General features: G+C 42.8%; 2 protein-coding genes across 2 annotated transcripts; both read left to right on the forward strand.

The window, feature by feature from the left end:
* Positions 1-5,331: 5,331 nt before the first annotated feature.
* On the forward strand, positions 5,332-10,740 carry SERLADRAFT_431732 (uncharacterized protein; the record flags this gene model as incomplete). Its single annotated transcript, XM_007312067.1, has 22 exons — positions 5,332-5,400; positions 5,465-5,486; positions 5,545-5,621; positions 5,675-5,704; positions 5,756-6,064; positions 6,118-6,212; positions 6,263-6,313; positions 6,371-6,457; positions 6,516-6,640; positions 6,718-6,882; positions 6,938-7,536; positions 7,611-7,671; positions 7,748-7,785; positions 8,022-8,130; positions 8,195-8,335; positions 8,388-8,540; positions 8,591-8,736; positions 8,780-9,238; positions 9,295-9,610; positions 9,665-9,967; positions 10,014-10,351; positions 10,405-10,740. The coding sequence occupies 22 exons, from the start codon at positions 5,332-5,334 to the stop codon at positions 10,738-10,740; spliced, it is 4,029 nt and encodes a 1,342-aa protein (XP_007312129.1).
* Positions 10,741-11,072: 332 nt separating this feature from the next.
* SERLADRAFT_454588 (uncharacterized protein) lies at positions 11,073-11,513 on the forward strand (the record flags this gene model as incomplete). Its single annotated transcript, XM_007312068.1, has 2 exons — positions 11,073-11,130; positions 11,160-11,513. 2 exons carry the CDS (start codon positions 11,073-11,075, stop codon positions 11,477-11,479), a joined length of 378 nt encoding a protein of 125 aa, XP_007312130.1.
* Between the last annotated feature and the right edge of the window lie 5,460 nt (positions 11,514-16,973).

A 16,973-nucleotide genomic window follows, 5' to 3' on the forward strand; every position in this document is an offset into this window, starting at 1 on the left:
GGTGATAATATCAAGGTTGTTCATCAGATCTTTATCATATTTTATATCTTCCTCATCTGAGTAAGCAGGGGCTTCATACACAAGTTCCCCTAGTGGGTTGTTATCAGGGTTCTGTGACCGGAGTTGGTGCCAGGGTTACGAGCTTGGCAATCATTAGCATGCTCTTCTATTGCCTTGACATCTTTTGGAGATATAAATACTGTTGCTAGATGATCGTTACAATGGTTGACACATGTACCTGGTGTATTATGTCCTTGCTTCTATGTGAAACAGGCATCTAAGCAGATGATAGAGTGTACACTGAGATGACAAGGTTAGATTATGTTGAAAAATGACTTATTGGCAGTACCTTCCCACAGGTTGTTCAAAACTTGTACTTTCTAAGCATATTGGACACTGTTGCCACAAATACACACTTAGACACTGGGTTGGATTACTGATAATGCTTTTTCTTTTTGCCTCAACCAGATGGTTCACAAATTCATCCTTAGTGGCAATGAAAGTGTTACAACCAAGACTTTGTATACTCTGGCGCACAGCTCAGACAAAGCTATAAAGGAGTGAGGGGAGTGGTTACCCTTTGGATAGGACCAAGTTTGTTGTGTGTAAACAACAGGAGGACTTGCTGAGGAGTCTCCTTGATCTATTGGGGTATATATACTACTACAGGTTTGTTTGTACATGTGTACTATACAGTTGATGAAGGCAGTGGCTGATGACGTCATGGGGCACAGCCCGTGTGACCAGCTCTACTGCGTGAGATACTTGTAGCTAAAAATAAAGAAACGCAGTGCAGTGCGAGAAGGTGGAGTTTGAACAAAATTGAAAGTGCCGCATGGCACAGTGTGTGAGAACTACAGAAGAAAGTTAAAGAGGAGAATGAAATTTAAAGGTCCAAAAATTGTGTATCATAACAAAAAGTCCTGTACCAGTGAAAAGTATTGCTAAATTGTCATCACAATACATCCTGTTTGTAAAGAAATGCTGCTAATGCCTCTGAATGTGCTATCACATTAGAAGATGTCCTAAAAATAACTCTACAAAACCAAACAAATCTATGCTGATTGCCAAAAACGAGGAATGGGGGGCAAAGGGGAATAGTCCAAGCAATATAATTTGTATAGCTGCAGGCACACACTGACAATGTCTGATATGGAGCAACTGTAACCCTATTATCAACTATCAGTTGCACATAAAAGGAAACAGAAGAAATAGTACAGTACTATCAAAGTAGACACAATTAACTACCAAAGCTCTTGTTTTACAATGTCCATGGCAGTAGAATGACCGGTCAGGCCTCCACAATGAGTTAAGGGCCAAAATATGAAGGAAGTGCATATATGGTTCAACCATAGAAGGAATGACATCATTTGTCCATTTTACCTATTGTTTCATTTTCTTGCTAAGGTGCCCTGATTGCTTGACTTGACTGACATTTTTAGCATCCTAGATGTGAAGATCTTTGTTCAAATTGCTTGCTAAGCTGAATATGTTACTGGCGAGAAAGAGATTATCTGAGTGACTGTCAGTAGCAGGTTCATGCTCATCAATAGTACTAGAGCGCTCAGTAGCTTACTAACTATAATCTGAGTGTAGGTCTGGCCCTCAGAAATAAGCAGAGGCTCGGGCCCAGGAAGATATAAAGTGCTAGAGTTCCAAAGTCAATATTGCTTAGGAAATAAGGAGGAATCAATGAGCTGAAGGTTTTGAGGTTGCAATTTGCTGCTAGTCACAATAATTGTATATATTATAGCTTGGGCGGCCAAAGGTGCTTGAAATTTTGAGTGTATGCCTTAGGAAGTTGAAACAACATAAGTCACAAGTGTATCAGGGAATCAAATGGTCCGTAAAATGTACTTTTACCTAAATGATAAGAAAAGTCTTAACTACTCTTTATAACCTTATTTGGTATCTCAGTCCCAGGATATGGTTTGTTTATATCTATACAGAAGTTGCCAGATATTACAAGGCATTGTCAAAATATTATACAAATGTTGCATTACTAGCATCACATGAACCAAGTTTTACCTTCAACAGTGATGTGTGTAGAAAACTTACAAGTCTACACATATTATATGCAGGTTTAAACCATTTTGTTATGAGGATATAAGCCATAGTCACTTCTGGAAAACATTATAATTGAATATAACAGACATATAGAATAATGGTAACTTAGCAGCTGGATTTCCATCAAGTAGAAATTATAACAGATAGCCATGGCTCTTGGACCTTTGGTAAAAACCAAAAAAATTAATTTATACCGCTTAGGATGTCTGATCATATGTATAAAAAAATATAAAAGTGTTATAGGATGGATACAAGATAAATGGAGGTAATGACTTCATTTAATATTGCAGTAAGTAATTTCAGTGCTCATACTTTACAGAAGTCAGGAAAGTTTTGGACTCTCAATAGATACCATAATATGAATTGTATATGTGATAATATAAAAACTGCTGCAGGCATATGGGCATGCACAGACACCCCACCATCATACATGGTGATTGCTGAGCCAGCATCACAGAGGCGTCAGCCCCATAAGTCATCACCAGTAGAGTACCATCCAAGACTCACCCAAATACTGAACCCCAACCTGGAGGTAAGCATGTTAGCTGTTGTCTAATGGGCTAGTTGTTGACTTACCTGTAAACAGCCTTTACTTTCATAACAGACATTGAGTGGCAAAACCAAGAGGGGGTTTGAGGGGACTACAAAACATCAGGAGACACAGGCAAGCAGTCCCATATGAACAACCACTGGGACTCAAGGTGGCAATGGTGAGCAAAGCACACAATGCTCAGACTCAAGCAATAACTATGGAATAAATATTGTGAGTCTGCAAGCAAGTATGCTAGTGAACACTCACCCAATGTTCCTTAGACTCTGCCAGTGACTCCAGTGACTAAGACTAAGAGGAAAAAACCCCGCAAAGTTGATATACCCCTTGCACCAAGTGCTGAGTTCCATGGGCAGCTGAAAGCATTCATGCAGCTCAAACAGGCCATAAAGTGCAAGGCCCATCATAGACACTGCATTGTCAATTGAAAATATGGTTGCCACAACCATTGTCACCTGAATAATCAAGAGATGACCCTGTGGGCCAAAAACAAATTTAGTATTTGTCTTTTAGTCAAAAAACAAGACTTAGCATTGGTTTCAAACACTGAGCCCCCCACCAAGCACCCAGCCCACCTGTATGCTGACATCAACACCAACACTGAGTCCACTTGAATGTAAATGATCAGTACACTTGCCCCAAGAACAAGACGCATCACCAGAAAACCACGGGGCATTGATCCCATATCCATTTGTGGATAGTCTTATTGTTACAAAACACAAATTTCGGACTTTCAACTTTCATTCTCCTCTTTAACTGTCATTCTCCCTTGGACACCTGTGCCAGGCAGCACTTTCCTTTTATTTTCAAACTTTATTTGTGTCTTCACTTTCTTGCACTGTGCAGCTCCTTTTTATTTTTAGTTACAACTCTCTCATGTGGTGGAGCTGGTCACAAGGGCTGCACACTATGACATCATCAGCCACCACACTTAGCCTGTATAGTACACATGTACAAATAGTCTGTAGATGTATACAAACCCCAATGAATCAAGGAGACTCCTCAGGGAGTCCTCCTGTTGTTTACCCGCGACTTACTCGGTCCTACCCTAAGGGAGATTATCTCTCCTCCACTCACCTCTCTTTGCTTGTGATAGTTGTGCGCCAGAGTATAAAATATAAAAACTTTGGTTGTCACACTAGGACTCAGTATTTTACTCCCCCACATTTTGTGCAAAACCAGACCACAGGGTTAAGTGGAGTCTTTCAAAAGATAAGACTTTTGGGCCAGACTGGTGTTGAGCATTTGCTAGCCAGCGGAACAAAAGTGTGTGCCCCAATTCTGTTGCTCTTCAGGACAAGGAACTAGAAAGAATCAAAACCAAACAATACAATGTCCCCAGTGTTAAGGGGGAGTACTTAGCTCAGTAGTTGGTGTGGAACCACTGTTGATTAGAATTTACATACAAAACTCCTTCTTTGCTTTCCTCTGACCAGGCCAGGCACTTGCCTCCACCAGCTGGAGAAGGGTTGACAGCTCCACAAGCAGACTACCCCCTGACAGCTATTCAGACCAGGTTTTATTACTATAACTTTACATACATTTTCAAATATTATAGTGTGGGTAGTCAGAGATTGACATCTGATACTCAGCTGGGAAGAGGTAGATCAGCAAATAGCAAGCGGGGACCCCCAGTTACATTTTTATTTTTACTTTACACATCAAACAAGTCATCATGTTGGCACAACCAAAACCGTGGATGTCAATGCTATCCTTCACAGGATGAGTCCCAAATTACCATCAGAAGTATGTATGTACTTATAACAGAAAATGTAATTGTAATATATATGATACTTCTGCTGCACCAGTGTCTCCCCAGGAGTATAGCCCCAGCGGGACAAATACTAGGGTGCTTAATTTTGGTAAAATAAAAATAGAAATATAGAAAATACTAAAGTAGAAAAACATGTTTTTTTGGATAGTTCTTCTTCTTCTTCGGAGCCACTTCCCATCAGAATCCCAAGATATACGCTGATGCGCACATATTTATTCCAAAAAGAGATCCATCTAAATGTTGGTGTCGAAAACCTTGCCCAAAGCATAGTACACCCAACAAGTACACTGCTTGATTCAGGGACAAATAGTATCTTCTTAGATCCGGTCTGGGCAGAGCAGGCCAGACCCCCCTTGTGAAATTAGATGTATCTATTCCTATTCCCATCTACAACATTGATGGTACACTGAATGCAGGTGGCTGTATTACGCACAAATGTTCTTTTGTGGTCAAATATCAAGGACACACAGAAGAAATTGAAAGTTATAAGTCCAAAAATTGTGTATCATAATATAATCGTCTTTATCACACTCATAGACAGGATGAGTCACCTGGGAAAGTGAGTCTAAGCAGAGACTGTCTGATATATATGATGAGAGACTCGCCTTTTTCATTGTAAATCCCTGCCACTGCAAAGTCCTCAATATTGTCATCAATGAGACCTGGACTCCACAAACTTCTCATAGGTCCTGCAGCTCAGTGATTATTATGCCTGGCTGTCTTTCTATACAGCCTTCTAAGAACTTCTTGAAGGTTAGTGGTTTTTTATATTAATTGTAGCTGCACTAACCATCACATGTAGGTTGGTCAATTTCCTAGGCCTTCCTGAGCACATTGATATCCTTTTGAGCCCTCCAGTTTCTTGGTAGGTTTGGCAAATCTTCCTGACGGTTCTCTCACATATTCCTAGGTAGCATGAAATTTGGCAGTCTGGGATACCATGCCAATGGAGTTCGAGGGCAATGGCTTTTCGTTCTTTGCGGATGTGGCGCCTCATGTTGTCCTCGAGGTTAGACTCTGACAGTGTCAGATGCCGGTCGTCGGCACAGCAAGATAATTCATACTCCGTTTAGTCCGCTTATACGTGTATTCTCGGTTTATCGATACGAATTTAGCTGGTACACTACCATGGCTGATATACTGAGCTCAATAGGGATCACCTCGTTTGGAAAGGTTTGTGGGAGGAAACTTGCAAAACCTCAATCATTTGACACTACCAAACGCAAAGAGGTTTGTTTCATATCGTGCTTCAATAGTATAAACCTTAACCTTTTCATTAACAGTATGACGATACGATGAAATTTGAGGGGCAAGTAAGTGCGGATTCGTTGTTTGTCATACTGACATTCACGGCATATCGACAGAGTCCACAGGATGTGCTCGAGCGGAATCTAAACCAGGATCCAAAGTCATTGTTACGGAGAGCTCCGTCTGATCATAGCGATGAAATATGCGACAATCCTATTTTTGAGGCCAGGGATATCTCGTTTCCGTTCTCTCATGAAGCAAAGTTGAAAGAACATACCAAGGTCATATCTGCGCTTGCACTTGATCCATCCGGTTCTCGGGTGCTTAGCGGCTCACACGACTATGATGTCAAGCTGTGGGATTTCGGTGGTATGAACACACAATCACGTTCATTCAAGAGCTGGGAGCCTGCAGGACCATGTTATGTATGCTTCCTCATAAATGTTTTATTGTTGGAACTGTTGATTTTTCTTCTCAGGTGAATGACCTTAAGTACTCCCACGATGGAAAGCGTTTCCTCGTCATATCTGGTACAACCCAGGCAAAACTATTTGACCGTGACGGTGAAGAACAGTGCGTATATATATCTGTAAGTGAAATTAGAAATTTTCATTCAGATTTAGGGCTACGTATGCAAAAGGTGACATGTATATCCGCGACATGAAACGTACACTGTAGGTCTTCGTTGTTGAGGTGTTTGAAGAAAACTTATGATGGTACTGATTGTTTAGAGGTCATGTTTTTGAGTTATCATCATGTGCATGGCATCCCAAGGATTCTCAGCATTTTATTACGAGTTCAGCTGACTCTACTATTAGGTCCGTTTGATCTTTCACTATGATAACTGGGCACAAAATAATCATTTCCCATGAATAGATTATGGGATGTCGAGAACAGGCGTAAACAAATGGATGTCATCGTGGTCAAGTCCAGGCAACGGGGTGCGCGGTCGAAAGTGGTAACCTGTGCTTACTCCCCAGATGGAGGGCTGATTAGCGGAGGTCAGTATACCCGCGAGTTATCGCAATCTGTCTCTTCAGTACACATTTCCCTGTCATTGAATCACTTATTTCACAAGCGTGCACCGACGGTGCCCTACATTTATGGCAATCCTCTTCAAGTTTTGTGCGTCCAAATTTGACCTTAGAGGAAGCACACACCAAGGGCACTGAGACCGGTTCTATTACATTCTCTGTTGACGGCTGGTCTATCGTTACGCGAGGGGGGGATGATACCGTCAAATGTATGTAATATTTTGTATGCTAGCTGTGGTGAGATTGATTGACCGTATTAATCAGTATGGGATCTTCGCTCTTTCAAACAGGCAATCGTTACGCGGACAGGACTCACCTCCTTATATCCTGGCACCAATGCGGTTTTCAGCCCAGATGAGAAATACATCTTGACAGGGAAAGGCGCAGACTCAAAATTTGGGAGTGGTAAACTTGTGTTCTTGCGACGGGAAAATCTTCAAATAGAAAAGGAAGTCGGGATGGAATCTAATCCTGTGAAAGTTCAGTGGCACCCTAAAATCAATCAAATCATCACAGGTGAAGCCAATGGGACTATCAGCGTACTCTATTCTCCTTCAACTTCGATTAACGGTGCCAAACTACTTTTCGCTAAGGGTTTATTGAAGCAAGCGACCGTAGAGGACATGTCCGACATGCTAGCTAGTCCATCAATCATCACGCCTCATGCACTGCCGATGTTTCGTGAGGGAGATGGGATGACAAAGGGAGGAAAAAGAAAGCGAGAAAAGGAAAGGATGGATCCAAGAAAGAGCAGACGACCAGAATTGCCTGTAATGGGCCCTGGCCGTGGTGGACGAGTGGGAGCAAGTGCCACGCAGCATGTGGTACAGAGCTTGGTACGAGACACAACGCGGGATCAAGATGTGAGTGAGATATGCAACATGATCCGATCTGTTGTCGGGTTTCCTTATGACCTTCTCTTTATTTCAACCTTCAGCCTCGAGAAGCGTTGCTTAAATACGCAAAACTCGCAGAAGAAGATCCTCAATGGACAACTGGTAAGTGTGACTGACATTATGGTATCGAAGCGATGTGGCTAACCTTCACCTCAAACTTTGTTTTCTATCTCCGCAGCATGGCAAGACAACCAGCTCAAGCCATTTATTCCAAAGGTTTCGAGAGACGCAAGAAAATAGATATAGCTATAGTAGAGTCGATAGTGGGATCCAATAGCCTGGTATGACATCAAGTAGCCAGCAAACGTACTGAAATGAAGTGATGAAGACTTCCTGTCGGCTGTGTGAAATGAGATCGAACCTTAATTCACCTTGCCTATAAAGACTGAATATCACTGAATGACTAGGTGGATTTCTTGCCCCCCAAATTCTTCTTTTGACTCGCCTTACAGCAGCAGTTCAGTCACAAGATTCGTGACACGGCGTCACGTTACAACCAATCGTCATTCACTGGCATGAATACTACAACAGAAAACAGGGACTTAATCCCCACAGTCGAAGGTACTGTTATTTTTGTCTAGCGGTTCTTCGTAGCCTTATCCTAATCAGAAGCTGCTTGTCACAGTCAAATTACTCAAGAGCCTCAATACCGACGCCAGGCGAATTTCTACTTCTAGCGAATTGGAGACTATGGTCGCTTCTGATTCATGCCCTCAAAATCATGACGCGACGATGGACCTGCAGAAGTCAGATACATTTTGCACAGGTTAACAAGATTGCTTTATCGCCTGTTTTTTGGTAGCTCATGGTTCTCTCAGAATTACCACAAGACTCCAATTTTGTGGTGGTAGATGAAGCAACAGATATCACCAACCAGGGCAATGGCGCTACTGATGTGCAGAACGATGCTGATTGCGCTACCGTGGATAGATTATCGACTCCAGGCAATAGTTGTTCGCATTCAATTGCGGGTATGCTCATGCGTTGTTATCCCATCTTACCAAAAGTTAACCTTTCATAGTATCCAGGCCGCACGCACGCGTGGACGATTCCACGTTATCGCGTTATGGTGTACAAGAGAGTGATTATGTGGATGAAGAAACAAAGCCACCCCCAGCGAAACGTGTCCGAATGTTTTCCGAAAATATTCCTAATGCAAGCTTGCTTGTGTGCTGGCTTTCAGAACACACTAATTTATCTCTTATTTTAGGAGTCCGATTCCCCTCCCACGGCAATAGCTTCAATCCATATGAATGATGAGGCTGCAGGATTATCATTTAAGCCTCGTGTACACGAGTCCTCAATTAGCGTGGCTCAATATCGCTTTTGTCTATCCACGATACGGTCGTTAAAGAAGTTGAAGGATTCTGGCCCCTTCTTGCTTCCTGTTGACCCTGTTGTTCTAAATATTCCGCATTATCCTTCGATTATTAAGAAGCCAATGGACCTCGCGACAATTGAGCGCAAGCTTCTATCTTCAAATCCCGCAAAATTGGATCCAGATCCTCATCCACGATATCTCACCGCCGAAGACTTTATATTGGATGTTCGCCTTGTCTTCAACAATTGTGTCACATTTAATGGACCAGACCATGCCATTTCACAAATGGGCAGGCGAGTAGAAGCTGTATTTGATAAACAGATAAAGCAACTCCCTCCTCAGGCTGAGGTATGTAATAAGTGCTGTTTTGTAGTATATGACCGAGGCTTACTCGAACTCATTAGAGTAAACCTTTTGTAAAAAGGGCCACAACACCGCCTGCTGCGCTTAAAAAAATGCTTCCTGTACGACGCACGTCTACCTCCATCCCTGTTATACGACGCTCTGACACGGATCAAGCGGTTGGGCGACCTAAGCGCGAGATACATCCCCCTCCGCCAAAGGATCTGCCATATGCTGATGCACCCAAAAAAATTCGTCGGACCAAGGGCTTGAAGAATGATGGTACGACAGAACAACTCAAGTTCTGCGGGAAGCTACTGCAAGATCTCTATAGGAAGCAACATTGGACATTTGCACATCCATTTTATGAACCCGTTGGTGCGTTTCTTACTAGACTCTCATATAACGTTTTCTGATGGCTCAATCGGCTAGATTGGATAAAACTGGATATTCCCACATATCCAAAAACGATTAAGAAGCCAATGGATATGTCAACCATGCGGAAAAAACTCGAGAATCACGACTACTCAAACGCTTTCAAGTTCTTTGATGATTTCAAGCTCATGATTCGGAATTGTTTTCAGTTTAACCCTTCAGGGACTCCAGTCAACCAAGCTGGGATCGAATTACAGCGATTGTTTGATGAAAAATGGAAAGGGCTGCCACCATTAAGGGAGATGAGTGAGGACTTAGAAGAAGAAGAAGATCCTGATGATAGCGAAGACGAACGGGCTCGTGAGTGGTGTTCACATGGCGAGAGGGTTGATAATTTATTGAATAGCAGGTGCGATTGCGGCAATGGAAAGCCAAATAGAGACTATGCGCGGTAACCTCGCGGCTTTGAAAGGTTCTAAGCCTGTCAAAGAAAAGAAGAAAAAAGAGAAACGAGAAAGAGCGTCTACAGGGTCTCACTCTAAACCTTCTTATATACGCCCAGTCAAAGGATCTACGCACGGAAATGTATCGACGAAGCGTAAAGGAAAGAAGCAGCTCCACGAAGACGATACCCTCACTTTTGACCAGAAAAAAGATCTCAGTGAGGCAATACAGAAGCTGGATGGTACAAAATTAGAAAAAGTTATCCAGATTATACATGACGGTGTGCCTGAAATACGCGATGTGAGTAACCTCCAACTCGCTTCCCTTAATCACAGCTCAGTGCTGCGGTTTAGAGCACTGAAGAAATCGAACTTGAAATCGATTTACTTCCTGTCAACGTTCTCACCAAACTATACAACTTTGTACTGCGACCACTGAAACAACAAGCTACCAAACGCAGTCGCGCTGGGAAGGGGACCGGCACAGGTGGTCTGAAACGCAAGAGCATGGATGAGGACGTAGAGGCTGAGAAAATTAGGCAGCTTGAGGAAAGGATGCGGCTGTTTGAACAAGGTACCTCCAATGTTGGAGACCTTGGGGGTATAGGTGGGGGGCGGAGACACGATGATAGTGAACATTCTTCAGACTCGAGTTCGGGATCAGAGAGCTCCGGAAGTGATTCAGAATAATATATACCAAATAGCATGTACATTGCACTTGCTCGCGAAACCATATTCTTGTCCGAAGTAAGGGTGGCGTCTATCGAGGTTGATCCGAGTCGTATATGGAGTGTGGGGTTGGAGATGTGTTTTGTAAGTTTGTCTATCATAACAGAAAGGTCGTTAGGACTCAGACTCCAAACCAGTCGACAGATGTGTGTGTATGCTACATCCTAGTGCTTAGTGATTATACACGGCCCTACGGGCATCCCTGGTAATGGGAGTTGACGGTCATGTGATCACTGGTGACGATCGAAATGATGATGTGGAGAAGAATGAATGTACTGGAATTTAGACATTAAATGAAGACAATTTTGAATGATGGGGAAGGAAGTGTCATACCACAACAATGTCTGAAAAGTGAGTAGCTAGCGTCCTTAGCAGTAGAGAGCTCAATTTTTGTAGAGAACAAGGGTTGTACTCCATTGATGGAGTGTCTCACGAGGTCTTTTGGGGACCAGGACCGTTGACACCAACAGAAATCCCAGCTGTTTTTTGTGAGTGTAGTACAGGAAAGCCGGTCACCGTGTGGCTTGAAGGACAAATCAAGGGGATTGAATTTCACAATGGCGAGTTGTTTTTGACAGTGAAACCGAGGGGACACTCCATTGCTGAAGGAGCACATGCGTTGCTTGGAAGGCTCTCCCATCCGAAATATGTAGAGTCCAGTGATGTAGTTGTTGCAAGAGGTGGCATGCCGACCAAATGAGTTGAAATGGATTCAAGCTACCAAAGCATAATTTTCCAGGAACAAGTGGTTGATTTTGGAAGTTTGTGAAATCGTTCGGGTTTGATCTAGTAAGTAAACTCAGACTTCGACAGAAGATCTGATATATATTCAAAAGAATGTACCTAGTAAGTAAACTGGAAATGAGGCATAAGCTAAGTACTCGTAGGTTTAATCATAAAAGTGTCTCACCTCAGACTTCGACAGAAGATCTGAGGTGTCTGCCTGACAACAACAGCGTATATAAGTGAAGACGGAACCAAAAAAAATGATGCGGTATATTAGGTGCACGGGCTACCCCAACTACTGGACCTTCCCAGTTTGGCGCCTGCGCCACTACTTGCCTTCGTACTACGCCGTACGAGGCTTGTCTCTCTCTCTTATTCTTCCAACGGTTTGGAAGGGGGAAACATTGTGAAAGTAATAGGAACCGTTCAGTGCAGGCATATGTGAGGGGATGTCTCAAATTCTGAGTACACATGGCCAACGGGGTGGCTTGCATGGTGAGTTTATTTTAAAATTCAGAGTATTTACATTTTAGAGAAGACTGCTGCGTCAAAGTAGGGCATGTACTAGTATTAGCAAAATATGTTGTGAAGGAGGAATGATTGTTTGAATAGGAGAATAGGCTTCACATTAAAATATATAGCAGAGAAAAGAATTGCTACGAATGTTGTCTACATCAAGGCAGTACATAGTGCACTATGGAACTGGAGAAAGTTTTTGAGAAAAATGTCGCAATGACTTAAGTTAAACAAACCTGGCTAGTAGTATGTTTAGAAGGTGTAAGTCTTGTTCTACAATGTGGCTAGTGTTGTCAGGCTGTGAACGCAAGTGTTTAACGGCTACAATGGGACCTTTCAGGGGGCAACATCCGCAAAGGGGAAATATTGTTTGACCAAGAAAACCAGCAACAAGTTTTTTTTTGAGGCGGTTGTCAATTGCTGATTGGTCTGCGTAAAAGAAAGTGAATCAGTTTTTGAGATAAAAATGAGTTGCACAGGAAGAAGGGAAGCAATAGACGGTATGACACAATATAGGAATTTTGTCAGTTGCTTGTGGGAGATGGGTGGAAGTTGAGTTGCCAGTTGATGAATGGTCGTCGACAAATGTAGTTTGAAAATGCAAATTGTCATTGTCAGAGTCAATCTCTACGTTTCCTTGTTGGTGCAGAGTGCTGAGAGCAGTGTCAAAGAGGGGAGGAAAATAAAGGTCTGAACAGATATCGGATACAGAGATTGGATGGGGAATGATGACATCATGGTTGGATGGGACATTGACAATGACAGGTTTTTCACAACCTGGAAAGAATAGAGCAGCTTGAAAAAAAAAAAAAAAAGAGGAAATTGCTGGAAGGCAATGAGCGTACAAAGTTAAGTGAAGAAGTTGTGGACATACTCTTTTTTGTAGGTGGACCATTTTTGAGATAATGTGAATAGTTTTGAGGGACATTAGAAATTGGAAAGGGTGTGAAAAAGGAGACGGTTTTGGTTTTCAACATTGGGGGAGGTATTGCTTCTATAGTACCACCAGATGGTGTGTGCCAATCTTTCAGCCGTAAATCTGGGATTGTCAAACCACGAAGAATGTGAAAGTAGACCATTTTTCATCACGTAGATGGGACCCCTGAGAGATGGTGATGATGGTTGATGGGAAAAAATGAGGTTGGCTATGTCATTGTGCCGTTTATTGTTGGCTGAAGCTGACAATGGGGGTTCTCCATATATCTGGTAATACCAATTTTTAGTAGATGGATTGCGATAAACAAAAAAACCAAGGTTGACAATTTCTGTGAAATCCAAAGCCTCTGAAAGTTTGAGTAGGATATGTGGATCTTCAACTCTAATTTTGAGAGGGAAAGGGGTAATGTTGGCAAATACGTTGTCACAAGTTAATGAAGAACCATGGATTAATGTAGGTTGGATGCAAAAGCAAGCATAGGATAGAGAGGGCAAGGAGTGATGTTCTCTCCTGAGTTTGCACAGTCTCTTCATATTAGTTGGCAGTCATCAGTTTGAACAGTGACATGAGCGGGTGAACAACCCTTTTGGCTAAACAACCAGGATTGTATTCTTTACAAGCTTGGTAAAATCGGATGAAACCTATTCCCAGATGTAACACTTTGACATTGTCAAGGAAATGGAAGACTTCATCAGACGATGGGGTGAACTGACAAAACCGGATAAACCTGGTCTCTGCCGAAGCAGCCATTGTTCTCCTAGGAGCACAATTGTACTTCTAGGAGTCATTATACTGTAGCGAGTAGCACCTCTGACTATAAGTAGTAGGGGGTTTAGTATAGGAATACCTCAGTCGTTTCTATAGCCTCTCGGGCAGCGGCTGAGTTTCACTTAGTTTTATTAGGTTATGAGCCCTGGTGCGCAAAAGCTATGCAGGAAATAATTCTTATTTGAAACGACAACCTCGGAACTATGACCACAGCACGCGATACATCCGCATGTCCAGTTCTCACTGGACCCAACAATTTTCAGATATGGAAACTCCGGATCATCTCAAAGCTATGTCAGGAAAAAGTTCTCCAGGTTGTTACTGGAGAGGAGCTTAAGCCCTCACCGGGAAAACCTACCTCCTCGGAGGATCCTGAGATTACCTGGATACTTAAGGATGAGAAGGCACATGGAATCATCCAGGACGACATCTCTGATGCCCTCCTAATGAGGACTGGAGACCTCACCAGCTCCAAGGAGTTATTTGATAAACGTGTCTCACTCCATCAAACGTCCAATATTGCCTCGGCCTTCTATTCATTCCAGCAACTCACCAAATTGTCCTGGGATGGGACATTACCTATCCAGGACCACATTGCAAAAATCCAGACAATTGATTCACACCTCTCCGGAATGAAACTAGGAGTTGATACCAAACTCATGGCTTTCGCTCTTCTCCAATCTCTCCCATGCACTCCTGAATGGCAAATATTTCAGTCATCAGTAATCAACACGATTGAAGAAAATAAACTTACCTTTGATGCATTTGAGATCCGGATCACTGCAGAAGTTGCACGACAGTCAGGGAAGGCCCCTGGAGGTTCCAAATCAGCACTCAAATCCGAGGAGAAGTGGTGTGACTTCCACAAAGCCAAAGCACACAACACCTTAGAGTGTCAAACACTTCAGTCAGCTGAAAAAGGTCAAAAGAAGAAGGGAAAGGAAAGACACAAGGATAAAGGAAAAGAGAAGGAAAAGGCAAATACAGCGGATGTTACGCACGAAGTGCTTAACAAAGTCTGAGGGTTTGTCAAGGTTTTATAAAGAGACTTATCCGAAGACAAGTTCGAGAACGTAGTTCTGAGTGGAGGTCTTCCAACGAGAGTTGGTCTTCTTCTGAGTAGAAGTCTGATCTTAGGAGTCTAGCTTTGTAAGCGTAAACTGCGTAGAATCGTATTGGAGAATACTACTGCTATTACATGGTATTTATAATGGAAAGGAATTGGTGATAGGAGTTAGGTCCTACCTAGGGCAGGTCCGTCTGTTGAAGACTAAGTACTATGATAGGTACTGTGAATGCGAGAGGAACGGAAGTGTACGTGAAGGAAATGAGTCATCGGTCCGATGGTATAACCAATGAGTAAAAACAAATGAGTAGTCCTTGAATGTCCAATAGAGATCGTAACAGCGGAGCAATCATCCGGATCTGACTCCGAGGAGGAACAGAGTCATATTGCATTGGATCATGTACATATTTCCAAGCCCCTTGCTAAACACATTCAAGCTTACCTTGTGTCGGAACCCGATAAGACCAAAACAACAATTATTATTGACTCTGGAGCAACATCCCACATGGTCCCTCACCGCTCCTGGTTTGAGCCAGGAACATACCATGTTCTGCATCCTCCAAGGACAATCAGTTTTGGGAATGAATCCTCTGTAAATGCCATTGGAATTGGAACAGTAATCCTACAAGCAACTGTTGGCAAAAAGAACTACAATATTGCACTGTCAAATGTCTTACTTGTGCCAAACTTCACGTTAGCACTCGTCTTTGTCCACAAATTGTCCAAAACGGGGTTATCAACACTTTTTCCAGCAGGGTCAAATGCTTGTGAAATTTGGACAAAGGAGAAACTTATCCTCACTGCGTTACACAAGCGAGAACTTTATCACATCCAAGCAAAACCCAAAATCAACCCGGAGTCAGCTTTTGCAGCAGTAGATGTAAATTTATTGCATAGGAGAATGGGACACATTGGAATGGACCACTTGCAACAAATGGTTACAAAAGGACAGCTCCAGGACATAGACACCCTTACCGGAACCCCGGAGTTTTGTGAACCTTGTGCTTTAGGAAAGATGAAGAAATTACCTTTCAAGTCCACTGGAGGAAACTGAGCCAAGTGCCCCATACAAATTGTGCACACAGATGTTGGAGGACCGATCAAACCAACTTCCAGGGAGGGCTTTCAGTACTGGATTATCATTGTAGATGATTTCTCCAAATTTCCATGGATATATTTCCTAAAACATAAAAGTGAAGCACTGGAATGATACAAGCAATGGAAAGAAGATGTCCAAACATTCTTCCGGACTCATTTGGGAGAAGAAAACTTCACTCCACTATACACAGAATTCCTCTGGAGCGATGGGGGAGGAGAATATACTGGCAATGCATTCGAAAATCAACTCTGAGGAGATGGTGTCATCCAAGAAACTACAGCTGCAGATACTCCGGAACAAAATGGCATTGCAGAATGCATGAATCAGACATTGGCTACATTAGCAACCATTATGCTCCATGATTCCAAGCTCCCAAAGTCATTCTGGGTAGCCATGCAAACAGCTGCATATATCATAGCATGCCGCCCAGCCAAAGGACTCCATGGAAAGACCCCATATGAAATACTGTTTAAAAGGAGAGTTGATCCAACTTTATTTCGCCCTTTTGGATGCCAAGCATATGCCTTGATTCTGAAAGACAAAAGGCAAGGGAAGTTTTACTCCAAGGGGCGCAAAGCCATAATGATTGGCTACACACATAGAAAGCAAGCCTACAAACTCCTAGACACTGAAAAACGGACTGTGTTTTCCAGTCGGCATGTCATATTCAATGAATCCGGAAAGGTACAAAAGGATGACACTGCTCTCTGGAACACAGACACTAGTACAGATCAGTGGGAGGGACTCATTCCAGAGAATGCTCACTATCCAGACCAAAAAACATTGGAGGAGGATGATCCTGACCCTCGGATCCGAGATCCAAATGAATTGCAAATGGAACCACATCTCCAAGGAGATGTTCCACAAGCAATGGAACCATATCAGTATGAAGATGTTCCAAGAGCAGTGGGGCAATACCTCTGTGGAGACATTCCGAGAGCAGTGGGAGCACCTGATCAGCTAAGACACCCTCCACAACAGTCTCTACAACCAAGACCTGAACACTGGCCATCTTCAGAACGGAAAGCCAAAGTAGAGTTACAGTCAGTGGGAGGACAGCCCCTCAACATACAGCCAGCTGC

This window comes from Serpula lacrymans, assembly GCF_000218685.1.
Source record: "Serpula lacrymans var. lacrymans S7.9 unplaced genomic scaffold SERLAscaffold_1, whole genome shotgun sequence".
Lineage (NCBI taxonomy): Eukaryota > Fungi > Basidiomycota > Agaricomycetes > Boletales > Serpulaceae > Serpula > Serpula lacrymans.